Source organism: Rana temporaria, chromosome 3 (genome assembly GCF_905171775.1).
Source record: "Rana temporaria chromosome 3, aRanTem1.1, whole genome shotgun sequence".
Classification (NCBI taxonomy): domain Eukaryota; kingdom Metazoa; phylum Chordata; class Amphibia; order Anura; family Ranidae; genus Rana; species Rana temporaria.
Genome location: NC_053491.1, coordinates 453,405,195 through 453,426,789, shown reverse-complemented (window position 1 = coordinate 453,426,789; position 21,595 = coordinate 453,405,195). Strand labels below are relative to the sequence as shown.

At 46.9% G+C, this 21,595-nt stretch overlaps 1 protein-coding gene across 2 annotated transcripts in view; it reads right to left on the bottom strand.

Moving 5' to 3' along the window:
• The window catches only part of PELP1 (proline, glutamate and leucine rich protein 1), a 57,315-nt gene extending 47,467 nt beyond the window's left edge, over positions 1 to 9,848 (bottom strand). The window contains exon 1 of one of the 2 annotated variants that reach the window (XM_040346668.1): positions 9,676 to 9,848. In XM_040346668.1, coding sequence (XP_040202602.1) covers positions 9,676 to 9,840 — 165 coding nt within the window. In that variant the 5' untranslated portion in view covers positions 9,841 to 9,848. The remainder of the gene's footprint in view (positions 1 to 9,675) is intronic. The other variant, XM_040346667.1, reaches the window with a different exon arrangement.
• Positions 9,849 to 21,595: the final 11,747 nt, after the last annotated feature.

Here is a 21,595-nt window from a genome sequence, read left to right as displayed (position 1 = left end):
CACTGTGGAACCTAAGGGGTTAATCCTCCACATTGTGTAAAAAGGCCGCTTGATCGTGCATGCACAGATCCTCCCCTCCTATGTCTCCCTGGACATGTCTGGATAAGACAAAGCCTTTGGAGTCAGGCTGCACATGCTCAGTTTGTCGAGTATCCCTAGAGGAGGTAGCATGTGATCAGCACAGGGCCAATCAGCACTGTCCAGACAGAGGGTCAGGAGTTCTGCCGACTCATAGGATAGCTCAGTGCAGTATGAAAACTCCTTCTACAAGCTTCACCAGGAACTGACAAAAATCATAGGACTGCTATATACTGCTGATGAGAAAAGGTATTATAGCTGTATATAATTACTCAAATCATTGCATTTCCATGTTCTGTGGGAGATCAGATATAGTGAATGCAGGGTCCTGAGTTTATTAACACTTTAAGACCCCTTTCACACTGGGTCACTTTTCAGGTGCTAGAACGCTAAAAATAGCACCTGCAAAGCGACCTGAAACAGTCGCTGCTGTCACTCCAGTGTGAAGCCCTGTGGGCTTTCACACTGGAGTGGTGCGCTAGCAGGAAGGTAATAAAAGTTCTGGTAGCAGCATCTTTGGAGCGGTGAGTATACCGCTCCTGCCTATTGAAATCAATAGCACCACGGCTATACCACCTGCAGAGGCGCTTTGTGGTAGTTTTAACCCTTTCTCTGCCACTAGCGGGGGGGCAAACTAACACTTACGCCGACTTAACGGAGGGAAAAAGCTTTGTGGATCTCCGTAAGTGCCAATTTGCATACCCGACGCTGGTTTACGACGAGAACTCCCCCCAGCGGCGGCGGCGGTACTGCATCCTAAGATCCGACAGTGTAAGTCCATTACACCTGTCGGATCTTAAGGCTAGCTATGCGTAACTGATTCTATGAATCAGTCGCATAGTTAGAAACAGAGATACGACGGCGTATCAGTAGATACGGCGTCGTATCTCGTTTGTGAATCTGGCCCAAAGTGTCCCACTCTAATCAGATAATTAAGCCATAACACCTGCAAAGGGTTCCTGAGCCTTTAAATTGTCTCAGTCTGGTTCAGTAGGAATCACAATCATGGGAAAGACTGACAGTTGTGCAGAAAAACATCATTGACACCCTCCATAAGGAGGGAAAGCCTTAAAAGGTAATTGCAAAATAGGTTGGATGCTCCCAAAGTGCTGTATAAAAGCACATTAATAGAAAGTTATGTGGAAGGGAAAAGTGTGGAAGAAAAAGGTGCGCAAGCAGCAGGGATGACCACAGCCTGGAGAGGATTGTCAGGAAAAGGCCATACAAAAGTGTTGGGGACTTTCACAAGGAGTGGACTGAGGCTGGAGTCAGTGCATCAAGAGCCACCACACACAGACGGATCCTGGACATGGGCTTCAAATGTCGTATTCCTCTTGTCAAGCCTCCTGAACAACAAACAACGTCAGAAGCGTCTTACCTGGGCTAAAGAAAAACAAACCTGGTCTGTTCTCAGGGGTCCAAAGTCCTCTTTTCTGATGAGAGGAAATTTTGCATCTCATTTGGAAACCAAGGAGCCGGAGTATGGAGGAAGAATGGAGAGGAACACACTGCAAGATGCTTGAAGTCCAATGTGAAGTTTCCACAGTCTGTGGTGATTTGGGGAGCCGTGTCATCTGCTGATGTTGGTCCTCTGTGCTTCATTAAGTCCGGGGTCACCGCAGCCGTCTACCAGGAGATTTTGGAGCACTTCATGCTTCCTTCCACAGACGAGCTCTATGGGGATGCTGACTTCATTTTCCAGCAGGACTTGGCACCTGCCCACACTGCCAAAAGCACCAAAACCTGGTTCAATGACAGTGGGATTACTGTGCTTGATTGGCCAGCAAACTCGCCTGACCTGAACCCCATAGAGAATCTATGATAGAGAATATATGGGGCATTGCCAAGAGAAAGATGAGAGACATGAGACCCAACAATGCAGAAGAGCTGAAGGCCACTATTGAAGCATCCTGGTCTTCCATAACACCTCAGGAGTGCCACAGGGTGATTGCTTCCATGCCACGCCGCATTAAGGGGCCCAAACCAAGTACTGAGTACATATGCATGCTTCTACTTTTCACAGGTCAGATAATGTTCAGTCCTTGTTTTATTGATTGCATGTAATATTCTAATTTTCTGAGATTGTGGATTTGGGGTTTCATGAGCTGTAAGCCATAATCATCACAATTATGACAAATCACGGCTTGAACTATCTCGCTTTGCATGTAATGAGTTTATCTCATATATTACTTTCACCTTTTAAGTTGCATTAGTGAAATAAATGAACTTTTGCACGATATTCTAATTTTTCGAGTTTCACCTGTAAGCTGTCAGGTAACTGAAAGAGCGATATGAGAACCAATTCAATCATACAGTTTGTAGTGTACGTAGATTTGCAAAACAATGGGATAAAGGAATATTCATGAACTTTGTTTTATCTCATGATTACTGTGACATTGTGTGAATGCACCAATGCAGTTCATGTTATTTCAGCTTGCAGCTTCTTTGAGGCACTTTAGGAGCAGTGAATACACCACTCCTAAAGCGCCCCTGCCCATTGAAATCAATGGGCAGCGCCACTGAAGCACCTGCAAAGGGCCTCTGCAGCGTTGCTTTGCGGGCGCCTTTACCCCTTTATTCCGCTGCTAGCGGGGGTTAAAAAGTGCCCGCTAGCACCCAAAAACGACTGTAAAGCCCCGCTAAAACTATAGGCAATTTATCGCCTGGGCGCTGGCAGTGCGAAAGGGCTCTTAAGTCGGCTGTACCCACTGCTGGGACCACAGTGGGAGCAGGCTAGCGGTGGCATGCATGTGTGCCTCAGACCCGTCATGAATTGGGTACGTGATCTGGCAGAGCAGCCACCATGCCACAGTATATCTGCAGTGGGTGGTCTGCAGGTCACTGAAAAAAAAACTATACAGCAGACCCAGGTGGAATGCACAAAGCACACTTAAGCATCGTACATACCAGTAGTATTTTTTTTCGTTCCGATGTACAGCGATCTCCTCTACTGTGCCTTTGTGTTCTAACAGGGGGGGGGGGGGGCCCCCCCCCCAAAACATGCCCATCAACGCTCTCAGCCATTGACCACCCATTAGGCCCGTGTGTAGTAGGCTTTAGGGTTTGCAAATACTCAAATGTTCTCTAATGAAGCCCACTGTAAACAGCACTTGGCAGAAGCCTGGCAGTCCAGAGCAATAATAGTTATAAACCTCCACAATGCCAGAGACTGCTAAATGGCCATCATAAAATCATTTAGAAGCAGTAAACATTTGCAGTCTGGCTCTACCTGACCTGAAGCTGCCTTCCATAGATGATGCGATTTTATTTCCCTGCAACTACTGGTTGCAGGAAAAAGTAAAAAAATAAATAAAAATAAAATTCCCCCATGAACAGTTATTTGTGATGTGGAAATCCCTCCTGCAGACCTACTCAAACACTACAATTATTACTAGTGGATAATATAGCTGCTGGAAATAATTGCACATAAAAATCCAACATGCGGGTCGTACCCGAGTTGATTGATGGGTCGACTTGGGTACAGTCTGCCCATAGTTGGTGCCAATTTTGGCCTGTCCCTACTGAACCAGCCGAGATTAGAACTGTCAATGGTTGGCCTTAAATGAAATTATATTCACAACAAAGGTCTACTCAAATGCACAGGAAAATGGTGATCCAGTAGATTCCAGACATGAATATGCTATGGCCTCGTTCTGTACAGGTGTTCTGTGCATCCCCATTCATTAGGATGCAGCGGCTGCACAGATACAGTTACAGTTCCCTGGCCATCTCCTGTAGCATGTCTGCAGTCCCTGACCATCTCATGTAGCATGTCTGCAGTCCCTGGCCATCTCATGTAGCATGTCTGCAGTCCCTGGCCATCTCCTGTAGCATGTCTGCAGTCCCTGGCCATCTCCTGTAGCATGTCTGCAGTCCCTGACCATCTCCTGTAGCATGTCTGCAGTCCCTGACCATCTCCTGTAGCATGTCTGCAGTCCCTGACCATCTCCTGTAGCATGTCTGCAGTCCCTGACCATCTCATGTAGCATGTCTGCAGTCCCTGGCCATCTCATGTAGCATGTCTGCAGTCCCTGGCCATCTCCTGTAGCATGTCTGCAGTCCCTGACCATCTCCTGTAGCATGTCTGCAGTCCCTGACCATCTCCTGTAGCATGTCTGCAGTCCCTGACCATCTCCTGTAGCATGTCTGCAGTCCCTGACCATCTCATGTAGCATGTCTGCAGTCCCTGGCCATCTCCTGTAGCATGTCTGCAGTCCCTGGCCATCTCCTGTAGCATGTCTGCAGTCCCTGGCCATCTCCTGTAGCATGTCTGCAGTCCCTGACCATCTCCTGTAGCATGTCTGCAGTCCCTGACCATCTCATGTAGCATGTCTGCAGTCCCTGACCATCTCCTGTAGCATGTCTGCAGTCCCTGACCATCTCCTGTAGCATGTCTGCAGTCCCTGACCATCTCATGTAGCATGTCTGCAGTCCCTGGCCATCTCCTGTAGCATGTCTGCAGTCCCTGGCCATCTCCTGTAGCATGTCTGCAGTCCCTGACCATCTCCTGAAGCATGTCTGCAGTCCCTGACCATCTCCTGTAGCATGTCTGCAGTCCCTGGCCATCTCCTGTAGCATGTCTGCAGTCCCTGACCATCTCCTGTAGCATGTCTGCAGTCCCTGACCATCTCCTGTAGCATGTCTGCAGTCCCTGACCATCTCCTGTAGCATGTCTGCAGTCCCTGACCATCTCCTGTAGCATGTCTGCAGTCCCTGACCATCTCCTGTAGCATGTCTGCAGTCCCTGGCCATCTCCTGTAGCATGTCTGCAGTCCCTGGCCATCTCCTGTAGCATGTCTGCAGTCCCTGACCATCTCCTGTAGCATGTCTGCAGTCCCTGACCATCTCCTGTAGCATGTCTGCAGTCCCTGACCATCTCCTGTAGCATGTCTGCAGTCCCTGACCATCTCCTGTAGCATGTCTGCAGTCCCTGACCATCTCCTGTAGCATGTCTGCAGTCCCTGACCATCTCCTGTAGCATTTCTGAAGTCCCTGACCATCTCCTGGAGTATTTTGGGGGGAGCCTGGAGCTCCTCTAAGTGGTTGACTGCTGTGTTTAGACTTTGCTGCATGCAGGGAGTGTTCTCTTCATTTTTTTAAGAACAGATAAAATAAAATAAATGGAGTTCTCCTGACTGCTTGAATTTTTTTTATGAAAACCGTGCGCAGTAAACGTGATGCATCGTAATCGTTGACATGATCATCGTGATTGAATCGAATCGTGAGGCCAGTGAAGATGCGCACCTCTGCTTATCAGTACATGTACACAGGGTCATTTACAGTCATTTCTAGGCAGTTGAGTTTAGAGGCTTTATTGGAACGCAAAAAAATGGGTTCCGAAGCAGAGTTTAGAGGCATTTCAAGCGCTTCTAAACTAGGCTAAACACAGTAACTCGCATTAAGCCATGTTTTGTTTACAGGCATTTTTCCTCTTTGCCTATTTAGAATTTTTACTATCTGTCAAGTTAAATCATTAAGGAGAGATTGTAAAAAGAGAGCTTAGCTCAAGGAGTTATCGTTAAATATTTAAAGTGGTTGTATAGTCAAGTTTTTAACTTTTATCTACAGGTAAGCCTATAATAAGGCTTACCTGTAGGTAAAAATAATATCTCCTAAACCTTCACAGTTTAGGAGATATTCCCCTTGCAATGAGCCGCTGACTGCAGTGACGCATGCGCACAGGGGATTCAAGGCTTAAGGCCCGGCAGACTCCGGATCTTGCCTGAAAGAAGTCTCCCGCGCACATGCGGCTCCAACAACTCAGCGCTGGAGCCGCGATACCCGGAAGACACGCCGAGGCAACATGTCAGCTACCTCGGTGACCAAAAAATAAGAAATTGTTAGGGGACTATACAACCACTTTAATAATAAGGATATAAAGAAAGAGTATATTCTGTGCCCATGTCCCCTGTCACTCCTGAATATGAAAAGAGAGAGGGAATATGTGTTAACAAGACCATAAATCCATCGCATAGATCCCCCATGAGTTATGAACCCAACAGGGGTGAAAGGGTAATAAAGAAAGCCATAATGGCCTTCAAAATGTTGTCACATCTCCCTCCCACACTTCACTTGTAGGATACAGTTTCTTATTCTATAGCTCACGGATGGATCAAAAGGAACTAATAAAAGAAAGAAAATGTTGAGGAAATAACAGACAAAGGAGCTTCCAAACTTTGTCAAACTAAGCGTGTTTGTCAAGCAATATTGCTGAAAGGCATTTATGGATCATGATCCAGGATAACTTATTTTTCACCAGGCTTATGATCTAATTTCTTGAGGCCCTAAAATGTCAGGACAGTACAAATAACCCTCTTTTTGGAAAGTAGATAGTCCAGTGTATTTAGTAAGAGGAATGGCGGGGTTTTTTAAGTTGTCATTTTTTCACTTTTTTTTTTTTTTTTTTTAATTGTGACCAGAACATGTTATCATAGTAACATTGTACTGCTCTGGAGAAGTGATCAGGATTCTTCTTTTTTTTGACACATGATTGCTTATAGCGGTGAATTACATTGCTAACAGCAAGCATTTAACTGAATGAAGCTTTATCATTCAGTCAGTTTTGTTGTGATTAGAGGCGATTGGTCAAAGCAAATCACATGGTACAGATGGGCTGCGATTTGCCCTGTCTGCACCATGTTATCAAATTGACCAATCACAGCTAGCAACACAATGGATTGCATGAAAGGAAGCCATCCATTGTGTACAACTGTCATGTAGAGCTGCATGATTCTGAATAAAATGAGAATCATGATTTTTTTTTTTGCTTAGAATAGAATATTCTATATATAGAATATAATAAAAGATCACGATTCTCTCAAGCTTCTCATGGTGTAACATCATCTTTCACATTATACAAAAAAAGTGGGCTAACTTAAGTTTGGGGGTTCGAAGTAATTTTCTAGCAAAAAATACTGATTTAAACTTGTAAGCAACAAGTGTCAAAAAAAAGGTTTAGTTTAGGTAAACGGACTTCATTTACAGACCCAAGTTTATTCCTTTGATCTAAAAGAACAAAATGTATGCCCTGAATCAGGGAAATGTTGTGTTAAGATCATGGGGTGGGGGGGTTTGAATTAAAATCTTTACTGTCATGTGACCTGCTGGGATTCATGGTGGTGGTCACATAGTTCCCGGCAGGGAGCCAGTATTCTGATCAGTCATTGGCTATGTCTGGTGGACACAGCAAGTGACAGATCGTGCCCCTACACAGCCCCTTGGCCGATGCTTCCTGACAGGACATCGTATGACTTTCAGTCACAATAAGAAAGCCACCGCCTGGCTGTCAGATCAGCAGATCGCTGGTGCGATGCGAGTCTCCTGCAGACCTGTCAGTGTACCTGTACAAACCATACGGGCAAGCACACTGACAAGAAGAATCAATGAACTACCACGGAGGAATGGGGCACTTTAAAAAATGTTTTTTACTTTTTATTTTTACACTATCCCTTTATTTTATTTTTTTATGACTTTTATTCCTATTACAAGGAATGTAAATATCCCATGTAATAGAAATAAGAATGACAGGTCCTCTTTATTGAGAGATCCGGAGTCAATAAGACCTCAGATCTCCCCTTTACCATTAAAAGCGAAAGAAAAAAAAATGCAGTCTTCACTCTAAAAAAAAAAAAATTTGGTTATGCCCGAGAGCCAGAAGTGATGTCAGAGGTCGTTCCGGTCCTCCAAGGGCATAGAGCCGAGTGGGAGCCACCTTGCTCTCACTTAACTTCCTGCCTAGCCATTGGCTTGCCCCGGATCGCTTCCAAGCTTTACTAACAGCTCCTGAAAGCTCGGAAACAACCGGGAGGGGGCCCCTCTCCCACGGCCAATCCGCCCGTAGAGAATTGCCCATAGTAAATAGCGATATCAGGTTATGAGAGCTAGCTACTGCAATAACACTGATATTCAACATCAAAGTAATGACGTTTATATACTGTGGGCAAGTGGGTAATAAACAGGCACTCCCCTGTCCTAGGATCCAGCACTGTCCTCAGCCGAGCCAGTTCCAGCCGGCATCCTAACTGTGGGCAGTAAGCTATACTGCTTGTGGTTTCACAGCCAGCAATGTGAATTGTCGCGTTGTGTATGTGGTTGGGGGGGGGGGGGGGGTCTGCTCAGATTGTTTAGGGCCAGGGATAGGCAAACTCTGCCCTCCAGCTGTGGAGAAACTACAAGTCCCATGAGGCATTGCAAGACACTGACAATCACAGGCATGACGCCTAGAGGCAGAGGCATTATGGGATTTGTAGTTTCACCACAGCTAAAGTGCCGAGGTTGCCTACCCTGGTCTAGGCGATTTGAGTGGGTACCTGTCAAAACTATGTGGCCCCCCCTCCCCCCAAAAAAATAATGGCATTCCAAATGTGGGAGGAGAACTTCAAGCAGAACTTCCCCTTTAGGGTGGAGTTCCACTTTAACCGATTCCGGCCCCTTAGCACATGATCAGCTGTCAGCCAATGACAGCTGATCACATGATGTAAACAGAAGATCATTAATCAGGTTCCCCCCCCCCCCCCCTCACGCTGACAGCTTGAGGAGAAAAGAAAAAAGCCGATCACCGGCTTCTGTGTAAGGGACATCGGTCCCGAGGAGGAACAGCCACCTCATCTGTGCCCACCAGTGCATATCAGTACCCACCAGTGTATATCAGTGCCACCTAACAATGCCTGCCAGTGCCCACAGTGCATATCAGTACCCACCAGTGTATCTCAGTGCCACCTATCAATGCCCACCAGTGGTGCCAATCAGTGCCACCTACCAGTGCCCATCACTGCCACCTACCAGTGCCACCTCATCAGTGCACCCTATCGGTGCCCGTCAGTACAGCCTCATCAGCGTACATCAATGAAGGAGAAAAAATGACCCGTTTTCAAAATTTTAGAGCAAAATATAAAACGGTTTTGTCTTTTTATTTTTTTAAATGTTCTGTCTTTTCTCTTTTTTTTTCAAATACCACCAAAAGAAAGGGATAAAAATGTCATTTGGGTACAGCGTTGCACGACCGCGCAATTGTCATTCAAAGAGTGACAGCGTCGAAAGCTGAAAATTGATCTGGGCAGGAAGGGGGTGAAAGTGCCCAGCAAGCAAGTGGTTAAGTAATTTCTTGATGTCCTGTCTATTACATTAGTGGAGGAGTCTGGTCCTGGTGGAGGAATGGTTTCCTGGACACACATGTCACCACACATCCATCATGTCTTCTCACGGAGTCCCTGGTTCAGCCAAATACCAGAAGGGGGAAGATTTCCTGGATACACATAAGTTATGGTGGTCATTGTGGTGGAGGAAGGTTTTCCTGGATACACATTACACTTCCTGACACCACACATGGGATAAGCCTGGTAGGGGAAGGTTTTCCTTGATACACATTACACTTCCTGGCAGCACACGTCTATTAAGTCTCTGGGTCAGTGTGGTGTTGATATGGGAAGTTTTTCCTGTCACACAATGTCCTTCCTCCCCCCATTCTATAGTCTGTCAGTGTAGTGGATATACAGTGAGATGAGAGGGTCCCCTCACCGCCATGTGCCGCCCTCTGCTCTCTCACACACACATGACACGGACAGTTCAGTCACACAAAGCCCCCTCGGTCCGGCTCACCTCCCCCCGCAGCACTCCATGCTCCCGCAGGCCCCGGATGGTCTCGGCCAGCTCTCCCTCGCTCAGCTCCTTCTCCAGCAGCCCGCTCACGATCGCCTCCATCATTCGCACCCCTACACACACCGCCGCCATCTTCCCGCCACCGCCGCCACTACTCCGCGTCATCAGCCGGCGCGGCTTACAGCCGTGACGTCACTCAGCCGCGTCCTCAGTCGTCTGCACTGCGAGACGGGGAAACCATAGCAACGGCGAGGCTGAAGGCGAACCTCAGACACACACAGCAAGTGACTACAGCTAGCTTAGCAACCAGTATCCTCCCTAGTAACCAGAGCTCTTAGCAACCAGCATCCTTCATAGCAACCAGCATCCTCCCTACCAACCAGTGTTCATAACAACCAGCATCATACCTAGCAACCAGCATCTTCCCTAGCAACCAGTGTTCATAACAACCAGTATCCTACCTAGTAACCGTAGCTCATAGAAACCAGCATCCTCCCTAGCAACCAGTGTTCATAACAACCAGCATCATACCTAGCAACCAGCATCCTCCATAGCAACCAGAATTCATAACAACCAGCATCCTACCTAGCAACCAGTGTTCATAACTACTAGCATCCTGCCTAGCTACCAGTATTCTCTCTAGCAACAATAGGACATAGCAACCAGCATCCTTCATAGCAACCAGAATTCATAGCAACCAGCATCTTCCCTACCAACCAGTGTTCATAACAACCATCATCCTACCTAGCAACTGTAGCTCATAGCAACCAGCATCCTCCCTACCAACCAGTGTTCATAACAACCAGCATCATACCTACCAACCAGCATCTTCCCTAGCAACCAGTGTTCATAACAACCAGCATCCTACCTAGCAACCGTAGCGCATAGCAACCAGCATCCTCCCTAGCAACCAGAATTCATAACAACCAGCATCCTACCTAGCAACCAGTGTTCATAACAACCAGCATCCTCCCTAGCAACCAGTATTCTCCCTAGCAACAATAGGACATAGCAACCAGCATCCTCCATAGCAATCAGAATTCATAGCAACCAGCATCCTCCCTAGCAACCAGTGTTCATAACAACCAGCATCATACCTAGCAACCAGCATCTTCCCTAGCAACCAGTGTTCATAACAACCAGCATCCTACCTAGCAACCGTAGCTCATAGCAACCAGCATCCTCCCTAGCAAACAGAATTCATAACAACCAGCATCCTACCTGGCAACCAGTGTTCATAACAACCAGCATCCTCCCTAGCAACCAGTATTCTCCCTAGCAACAATAGGACATAGCAACCAGAATTCATAGCAACCAGCATCCTCCCTAGCAACCAGTATTCTCGCTAGCAACAATAGGACATAGCAACCAGCATCCTGCATAGCAACCAAAATTCATAGCAACCAGCATCCTCCCTAGCAACCAGTGTTCATAACAACCAGCATCCTCCCTAGCGACCAGTATTTTCCCTAGCAACAATAGGACATAGCAACCATCATCCTCCATAGCAACCAGCATCCTTCCAAGCAACCATAATTCATAGCAACCAGCATCCTCCCTAGCAACCAGTGTTCATAACAACCAGCATTTCCCCTAGCAACCATAGCTCATAACAACCAGCATCCTCCCTAACAACCAGAGTTCATAACAACCAGCATCCTCCCTAACAACCAGAGTTCATAACAACCAGCATCCTCCCTAGCAACCATAGCTCTTGCAACCAGCATCCTCCCTAGAAACCGGCATTCATAACAACCAGCATTCTCCCCAGTAACCATAGTTTATAGCAACCAGCAACATCCCTAGAAACCATAGCTCATAACAACCAGCATCCTCTCTAGAAATCATAGCTCATAGTAGCCATTATTCTCCCTAGCAACAATAGCACATAGTATCCAGCATCCTCCCTAGAAACCTGAAATTGATAGCAATACGCATACCCTATCAACCAGCATTCTCCCTAGTAACCATAGTTTATAGCAACCAGCATCATCCCTAGAAATTGTAGCACATATCAACCAGCATTCTGCCTATTGACCAGCGCTCATAGCAACCAGCATCCTCCCTAGCAAAAATTGGTCATAACAACCAGCATCCTCTCTAGCAATCATAGCAACCAGCATCCTCCCTAGCAACATTAGCACATAGTAACCAGCATATTTAACAGAAATCTGAAACTCATAGCAATAAGCACACTCCCCAGTAACCAGTGTTCATAGCAACTGGCATTCTCCCTAGTAACCATAGCTTATAGCAAACTATCATCCCTAGAAACCATAGCACAAAGCAACCAGAATCCTATCTAGCAACCAGTGTTTATAGCAGCCAGCATCTTCCCTAGCAACTGGAGCACATATCAACCGGCACCCTTCCTAGCAACTGTAGCTTATATTAACCAGTATCTTCCCTAGCAACTGTAGCACCTATTTACTAGCATCCTGCCAAGCAACCACAGCACATAGCAATCAGCATCCTCTCTAGCAACCAGTATTGATAGCAACCATCATCTTCCATAGAAAGCATAACTCACAGCAACCAGCATCCCCACTGGCAGCCAAAGCTCATAGTAACCAGCATCCTCTCTAGCAACCAATATTGATAGCAACCATCATGTTCCATAGAAAGCGTTACTCATAGCAACCAGCATTCCCACTAGCAGCCAAAGCTCATAGTAATTAGCATCCTCCCTAGCAACCAGGGTATATAGCGACCAGCATTCTCCTTAGCAACCATAGCTCATAGCAACCAGCATCCTCATTAGCAGCCAAAGATCATAGTGAGCAGCATACACTCTAGCAACCAGGGCACATAGCAATCAGCATTCCCCCTAGCAACCATAGCTCATAGCAATTAGCATCCTTGCTAGCAACCAATGTTCATAGCAACCAGCATCCTGCCTAGAAACCATTGTTCATAGCAACCAGCACCCACCATAGCAAACGTAGATCATAGCAACCAGCATCTTCCCCAGTAACCAGGACTTGTAGTAGCAAGTATCTTCCCTACAACTAATGTTTCCACAACCAGAATTCTCCCTGGGAACCATGGCACATAGCAACCAAAATTCACCCTAGCAACTGTAGCTCATACCAACCAGCAACCTCCCTAGCAACAGTAGCACATAGCAACAAGCATCCTTCATAGGAACCAGTGTTCATAGCAACCAGCATCCTCCCTAGCATCCATAACTCATAGCAATCAACATCCTGATTAGCAATAAAATCACCTTGCAACCAGCATCTTCCCTAGCAATCAAAGCTCATAGCAGTCAGCGTCCTTCCTAGCAACCATAGCTCACAGCAACCAGCATCCTCCCTAACAACTGTAGCTCACAGCAACTAGTATCCCTCCTAGCAACCAGTGTTCATAACAATCAGTGTTCACCCTAGCAACCATAGTTTATAACCATCTGTATCCTCCCTAGTATCCATAGCATTTAGCAACCAGCATCCTCCATAGCAACCAGTTTTTATAGCAACCAGCATCCATCGCTTATAGCAGTCGGTATCCTGAGCATCCAGCATCCTTCCTACCACCCAGTATTCAAAGCAACCAGCATCCTCCATACGTCATAGCAACTGTAGCGCATAGCAACAAGCATCCTCCCTTTCAACTATAAAATACGTCAACCAGCATCCTCCTTAGCAATCATAACTTGTAGCAACCATAGCCCAAAGCAACCAGCATCCTCCCTAGCAACTGTAGCTCATAGCAACCAGCATCCTCCCTAACACCATAACATATAGAAACCAACATGCTGCATAGCAACCAGAGCTCATAGCAAAAAGCATAGGCCCAGATTCTCAAAGGGCTTACGACGGCGCAGCGCCATGTACGCCGTCGTAAAGTCCTAATCTGGGCCGTCGTATCTATGCGACTGATTCTTAGAATCAGTTACGCATAGATATCCATTAGATCCGACAGGCGTAAGGCTCTTACGCTGTCGGATCTTAACTGCAATTTTTTTTTTGCCCGCTAGGTGGCGTTTCCGTCGTTTTCCCCGTCGAGTATGCAAATTAGCTAGATACGCGAATTCCCGAACGTATGCGCGGCCGATGCAGTAAAGTTACGACGTTTACGTTAGGCTTGTCCCGGCGTAAAGTTGCCCCTGGGTATATAAGGCGCAATCAATGTTAAGTATGGCCGTCGTTCCCGCGTCAAATTTTAAAAATTTACGTCGTTTGCGTAAGTCGTCCGTGAATGGGGCTGGACGCCATTTACGTTCACGTCGAAACCAATGACGTCCTTGCAACGTCATTTGGAGCAATGCACCCTGGGATATTTTTCGGACGGCGCATGCGCAGTACGTTCGGCGCGGGAACGCGCTTAATTTAAATGCTATACGCCCCCTACCCGCCTAATTTGAATTAGGCGGGCTTGTGCCGGGTGATTTACACTACGCCGCCGCAACTTTACAGGCAATGGGCTAGATTCAGATAGGTGAGCGGATCTTTAGATCTCATTTACGTTACGCCGGCGTAACTTTTTCAGGCAAGTGCTTTATTCACAAAGCACTTGCCTGTAAAGTTGAGCCGGCGTAACGTAAATCCCCCGGCGGAATTTAAATTCCGCGGGTAGGGGGCGTATAACATTTAAATCAGGCGCGTCCCTGCGCTGAACGAACTGAGCATGCGCCGGCCGCGACTGAATCCCAGTGTGCATGCTCCAAATGACGTCGGCAAATCGTCATGCTTTCGACGTGAACGTAAATTACGTCCATCCGTATTCGCGAACGACTTACGCAAACGACGTAAAAAATTCAGAACTCGGAAAGGGAACGACGTCCATACTTAACATTAGCTACGCCTCATATAGCAGGGGTAACTATACGCAAACGACGTAAAAAAAAAGCGCCGGGCGGTCGTTCATTTCTGAATCGGCGTAACTCCTCATTTGCATATTCGTCGCGTAAAAGATACGGAAGCGCCACCCAGCGGCCGGCCTGGAATTGCAGCCTAAGATCCGACGGTGTAAGTCACTTACACCTGTCGGATCTTAGGGAGATCTATGCGGAACCTGATTCTATGAATCAGTCGCATAGATCCGACCGACGGAACTCAGAGATAAAACGGCGTATCAGGAGATATGCCGTCGTATCTCTTTCTGAATCTAGCCCAAGTGCTTTGTGAATAAAGCACTTGCCTGGAAAACTTGCGGCGGCGTAACGTAAAGGAGATACGTTACGCCCGCACAGTTTTGCGCGATTCTACGAGAATCTGCCTCTTAGTATCCAGCATGCTACATAGCAATTGAAGCTCATAGCAGAAATCGGAGCATGTAGCAAGCCACATTCATATCCCTCGACAGGACCAAAACTTTATCGGAGAGAAACTAGTATTTATTTATTTTTTTTCCATATTCTACTGAATTTTCCATCTTACCCAAAGTTCTCCGTCAAATAGAAAACAGTCTATCGAACTGTAAAAGGAACACTTTGTAATAAGTGATATTTATTTTCCGCTTTTGCCCACGTCATCAAGCAATAAAAGCAAACGGACATGACTTTTACTGTCACCACACCTGTTTACTGATCTGGGCTTTGCGGTAGCTTATAAAAGGTCATTAAAACGCTTGTTAATTTGCAACAATGTGTATGTTCTTTGTTATATTAACACCATTGTTATCACACTCAACACCAGAATAAGAGTATTTCATTTATAAGCAGGTCTTTTTTATTAGGAAAAAAAACAACAACATATTAATAGCTTTTAATTGTAATTCTCTAGCCGAGGGGTCTCCAAACTTTTCAATATGAGGACCACATCATATATTTTACAAATGTTTGCAGGCCAAAGAAAATTCATTTGATGAATCAGCAAAGAATAAATGAATAATTACATTTTATGTGGGTATTTTTTGGAATCAGCATAATATGATTCAGAACAAGCAAAAGTCTGCCCTTACATCAAAGTCCCATCAGAGACCCCCTTACATCAAAGTCCCATCAGAGACCCCCTTACATCAAAGTCCCCATCAGAGACCCCCTTACATCAAAGTCCCTATCAGAGACCCCCTTACATCAAAGTCCCATCAGAGACCCCCTTACATCAAAGTCCCCATCAGAGACCCCCTTACATCAAAGTCCCCATCAGAGACCCCCTTACATAAAAGTCCCCACCAGAGACCCCCTTACATCAAAGTCCCCCCTTACATCAAAGTCCCTATCAGAGACCCCCTTACATAAAAGTCCCCACCAGAGACCCCCTTACATCAAAGTCCTCATCAGAGACCCCCTTACATCAAAGTCCCATCAGAGACCCCCTGACATCAAAGTTCCCATCAGAGACCCCCTTACATCAAAGTCCCCATCAGAGACCCCCTTACATCAAAGTCCCATCAGAGACCCCCCTTACATCAAAGTCCCATCAGAGACCCCCTTACATCAAAGTCCCCTTTAGAGACCCCCTTACATCAGAGTCCACCACAGGGACCCCCTTACATCAAAGTCCCCATCAGAGACCCCCCTTACATCAAAGTCCCCATCAGAGTCCCCCCTTACATCAAAGTCCTCATCAGAGACCCCCTTTACATCAAAGTCTCTATCGCAGACCCCATTACATCAATGTCCCCATCAGAGACCCCCTTACATCAAAGTTCCCACCAGAGACCCCTTTACATCAAAGTCCCCATCAGAGACCCCCTACATCAAAGTCCCCACCAGAGACCCCCTTACATCAAAGTCCCCATCAGAGACCCCCTTACATCAAAGTCCCCCCTTACATCAAAGTCCCCATCAGAGACCCCCTTACATTAAAGTCCCCATCAGAGACCCCCTTACATCAAAGTCCCCATCAGAGACTCCCTTACATCAAAGTCCCCATCAAAGACCCCCTTACATCAAAGTCTCCATCAGAGACCCCTTACATCAAAGTCCCCATCAGAGACCCCCTTACATCAGAGTCCCCCCCTTACATCAAAGTCCCTATCAGATACCCCCTTACATCAAAGTTTCCATCAGAGACCCCCTTACATCAAAGTCCCCATCAGAGACCCCCCCCCCCTTACATCAAAGTCTCCATCAGAGACCCCCTTACATCAAAGCCCCTATCAGAGACCCCCCTTACATCATTTCCCCATCAGAGCCCCCCTTACATCAAAGTCCCCATCAGAGACCCCCTTTCATCAAAGTCCCCATCACAGACCCCCTTACAACAAAGTCCCCATCAGAGACCCCCTTTCATTAAAGTCCCCATCACAGAACCCCTTACATCAAAGTTCCCAGCAGAGACCCCCTAACATCAAAGTCCCCATCAGAGACCCCCTTACATCAGAGTCCCCCCCTTACATCAAAGTCCCTATCAGATACCCCCTTACATCAAAGTTTCCATCAGAGACCCCCTTACATCAAAGTCCCCATCAGAGACCCCCTTACATCAGAGTCCCCCCCTTACATCAAAGTCCCTATCAGATACCCCCTTACATCAAAGTTTCCATCAGAGACCCCCTTACATCAAAGTCCCCATCAGAGACCCCCCCCCCTTACATCAAAGTCTCCATCAGAGACCCCCTTACATCAAAGCCCCTATCAGAGACCCCCCTTACATCATTTCCCCATCAGAGACCCCCTTAAATCAAAGTCCCCATCAGAGACCCCCTTTCATCAAAGTCCCCATCACAGACCCCCTTACAACAAAGTCCCCATCAGAGACCCCCTTTCATTAAAGTCCCCATCACAGAACCCCTTACATCAAAGTTCCCAGCAGAGACCCTCTTACATCAAAGTCCCCATCACAGACCCCCTTACATCAAAGTTCCCATCAGAGACCCCCTAACATCAAAGTCCCCATCAGAGACCCTCTTACATCAAAGTCCCCATCAGAGACCCCTTACATCAAAGTCCCCATCAGAGACCCCCTTACATCAGGATCCTCACCTAAAAGACCCATTACCTCAGACACCAACTTAAGATTTCTCCCTTACATCAGGGTCCCCAACAGAGCCCCATTACATCAGAGTTTACCTTAAGAACCTTATATAAGAGCCCTTCATTTAATTTTTTGGGCTCAAGTTCACAAAAAGAATATCGGGGAACTGGAGAAAGTGCAGAGAAGGGCAACCAATCTGATAAGAGGCCTGGAGGAGCTCAGCTATGAGGAAAGATTAGAGGAACTGAATTTATTCTCTCTTGAGAAGAGGAGATGAAGGCTCGGTTCATGAGTTCATGCTTTTTGCAGAAATGCAGGACATTATTTTCAGTTTCAATGTTTTTATTCAAGTTTTTACAAAATAGTTTACAAAAATGTTTATAAAGAAAGCATACAGTATGAAATATATACTAGACAGCTTAGCTATTGGAACATTGTGTTAGGCATGATATTACACCCAGTTGATTTCAGGGAGGAGAAACGGACAGATTGATCGTCTGTGCTCAGAGTTCTGTGTGTTTGTCAACACAGAACTCTGTGCTGTGATTGGCCGCAGGCGATCAGCAGGTTTCAGACAAAATCAGCCATTTTTGCACGAGGTTCTTGGGCCTAATATTGTCCGTCTTTGAGCCATATGCCCAATTTTACTTCAGGCCATTGCAACCCAACATTCTGGTAAGAGGGTGCAGTCTCTTGGTGTTCCCATGTGCTTAACCAGCAAGCCCAAGCTTGTTCTGGCATGGTGGGTCATAAGTGTGGTGCACTAATGGGTACTGATGAGGCTGCACTGATGGGTACTGATGGGCACTGATGAGGCTGCACTGATGGGTACTGATAAGCTGCACCGATGGGGCTGTACTGATGGGCACTGATTGGCACTGATATGCTTTATGTTAATATTGTTAAAAATGTTGGGCTAGATTCAGGTAGCTGCGCCCATTCTTACGCCGGCGCAGCGTATTGTATTTACGCTGCGCCGCCGTAAGTTTGAGAGGCAAGTGCTGTATTCACAAAGCACTTGCCTCCTAACTTACGGCGGCGTAGCGTAAATGGGGCCGGCGTAAGCGCGCCTAATTCAAAGGATGATGAGGGGGCGTGTTTTATTTAAATTAATGGTGACCCCGCGTATTTTACGTTTTTTACAAACGGCGAATGCGCCGTTCGTGAAAGAATCCCAGTGCGCATGCTCGAAATTCCGCCACAAATCATCATTGCTTTCGACGTGAACGTAAATTACGTCCAGCCCTATTCGCGAACGACTTACGCAAACGACGTAAAAAATTCAAATTTCGAAGCGGGAACGACGTCCATACTTAACATTGGCTGCGCTTCCTAATAGCAGGAGCAACCTTACGCCGAAAAAGCCTAACGTAAACGACGTAAATAAATTGCGCCGGGCGTACGTACAGTTGTGAATCGGCGTATCTAGGTCATTTGCATATTCTACGCCGAAAACTACGGAAGCGCCCCTAGCGGCCAGCGTAAAATTGCACACAATTATACGCCACCGTATTCAAGTTACGTCGGCGGAGGAAGCCTATTTTTTGAACGTATCTGCCTTTGAGAATCGGCGTGAGAATCGGCGTGAAATTACGCCGGTGTATCTGGAGATACGCCGCCGTAACTTCTACCTGAATCTAGCCCGTTGTTGTTAATATTCATTTTGTAACTTAATTCTGCATAAAACATTTAACAGTGTAATTTCATGAGATCATTTACGCGGTCATGTTTGGGGCTGGAATAAGGGCGCGGGGCAGGGTAGGGGTTGGGCGGGGCAACTGGTGGCGAGTAACTCTGAAGGCCTGGCTAGTAGCTCAGGACTCAAAATTTTAAGCCCTGCCCTAATCAACATTTAGGGCTAGATTCAGGTAGACTTACGACGGGCGTATCAGTAGATACGCCGTCGTAAGTCCGAATCCGCACCGTTGTGTTGATAAGATACGACCGGCATAAGTCTCCTACGCCATCGTATCTTAGCTGTCTATTTACGCTGGCCGCTAGGGGCATGTAAGCTCATTTACGACTGGAATATGTAAATCAGCAAGATACGCCTATTCACGAACGTACGCACGGCCGTCGCAGTAAAGATATGCCGTTTACGTAAGGCGTTTTCAGGCGTAAAGATAAACCACCAAAAAGGTGGCGCAGCCAATGTTAAGTATGGACATCGGACAGCCGTCAAATTGTTCACGTTTTACGTCGTTTGCGTAACTCATCCGTAAATGGGGCTGGGCGTAAGTTACGTTCACGTCGAAAGCATTGACTTTTTGCGACGTGATTTGGAGCATGCGCACTGGGATACGTCCACGGACGACGCATGCGCCGTTCGTTCGAAGCGTCATTTACGCAAGGTCAGGATTAATTTACATAAAACACGCCCACCTCTTCCACATTTGAATTAGGCGGGCTTACGCCGGCCAATTTACGCTACGCTGCCGCAACTTACGGATTTACGCTACGCTGCCGCAACTTACGGAGCAAGTGCTTTGTGAATACTGCACTTGCCCATCTAAATTGCGGCGGCGTAGCGTAAATAACATACGCTACGCCCACAGAAAGTTAAGCCGCCGTACGTGAATCTAGCCATTAGGGTTCTATTTATATATTTTTTAAAAATGTTATGTGAATGTCTCAGCATTCGCATAGCCCATCAACACTGGCCCAGATTCAGGTAGAATTGCGCGATATTTGCGGGGGAGCAGGGCAACGATTTTGCCCTGCGCCCCCGCAAATATTTTGCGCTGCCCTCGATTCACAGAGCAGTAGCTCCGTGAACTGCGAGGGCGCGCCGGCAAATTTGCCCGGCGTAAGCGCGCGCAAGTTAAATGATCCCGCCGGGGGCGGAAATCATTTAAATTAGGCGCGTTCCTGCGCCGATCGTAGAGCGCATGCTCCGTCGGGAAAGTTTCCCGACGTGCATTGCGGCAAATGACGTCGCAAGGACGTCATTTGCTTCAAAGTGAACGTGAATGGCGTCCAGCGCCATTCACGAAGCACTTACGCAAACTACGTGAAATTCAAATTTCACGTCGCAGGAGCGGCGGCTATACTTTAGCATTGGCTGCCCCTACTATTAGAAGGGGCAGCCTTGCGCTAAAGTTGCCGTACGGAAACTCCGTACCTGGCTTGCGCGGGGCCCACGCAAGTTTGTGAATCAGTTGGTAGTATGCAATTTGCATACTACACGCTGATCACAATGGGAGCGCCCCCTACCGGCAAGCACAAGAATGCAGCCTAAAATCTGCGAGGCATAAGTGCCTTATGCCGCGCAGATTTTAGGCTGCAGTCGGTGTAACAAGGTTCCTGAATCAGGAGCACTCGTTACACCGGAGCAAGTAAGCAATTGCGCCGTGTAACTTATGGTTACACGGGCGCAATTGCTTCTTGAATCTGGGCCAATATCCGTAATGTGTCTAATATGTTTATTTCCTATGGTCGCCAGCTCCATCTAATGGCCATAATGCAGTATTTTCCTGATTGAGGTATTTCAGGAAAATCACGAATTATGGCCACTAGATGGTGCTAGACCTCTTACAGTATGCAAGTTATTTACTGTAAGAGGCTGAGCTAGTGAGCGATCTGACAATAGCATGCTTCCTTGTACAGGCATACCCCACTTTTAAGTACACAATGGGACCAGAGCATGTATGTAAAACGAAAATGTACTTAAAGTGAAACAATACCTTTTTTCACTTCTAGGGTGTAGTAGGGGGGTCAGGGGCTGTATTTGGGGTGTCGGGAGCTGTAGTTGAGGTCTTAGGGGCTGTAGTGGGGGTGTCAGGGGCACACTGGAACAGGGCGGGCTATGCTCTCTGAGCTTCAGCTCCTTCTACTGCAGCTGCAAAATGTCTGTACAGTACTTGTACGGCACTTTACATACACTCGGGGGTATGTCCTTACTCGCGAGTGTATGTAAAGTGAGTGTACTTAAAGCGGGGTATGCCTGTATGCATAAACTAATCCAACAACAGCTGAAATAGCATTCGACTGTGCCAAACCCATAGTGACATTTTCCATCGCCTCATGCCAACTAATTAGCTATCTGCCATGGTAGT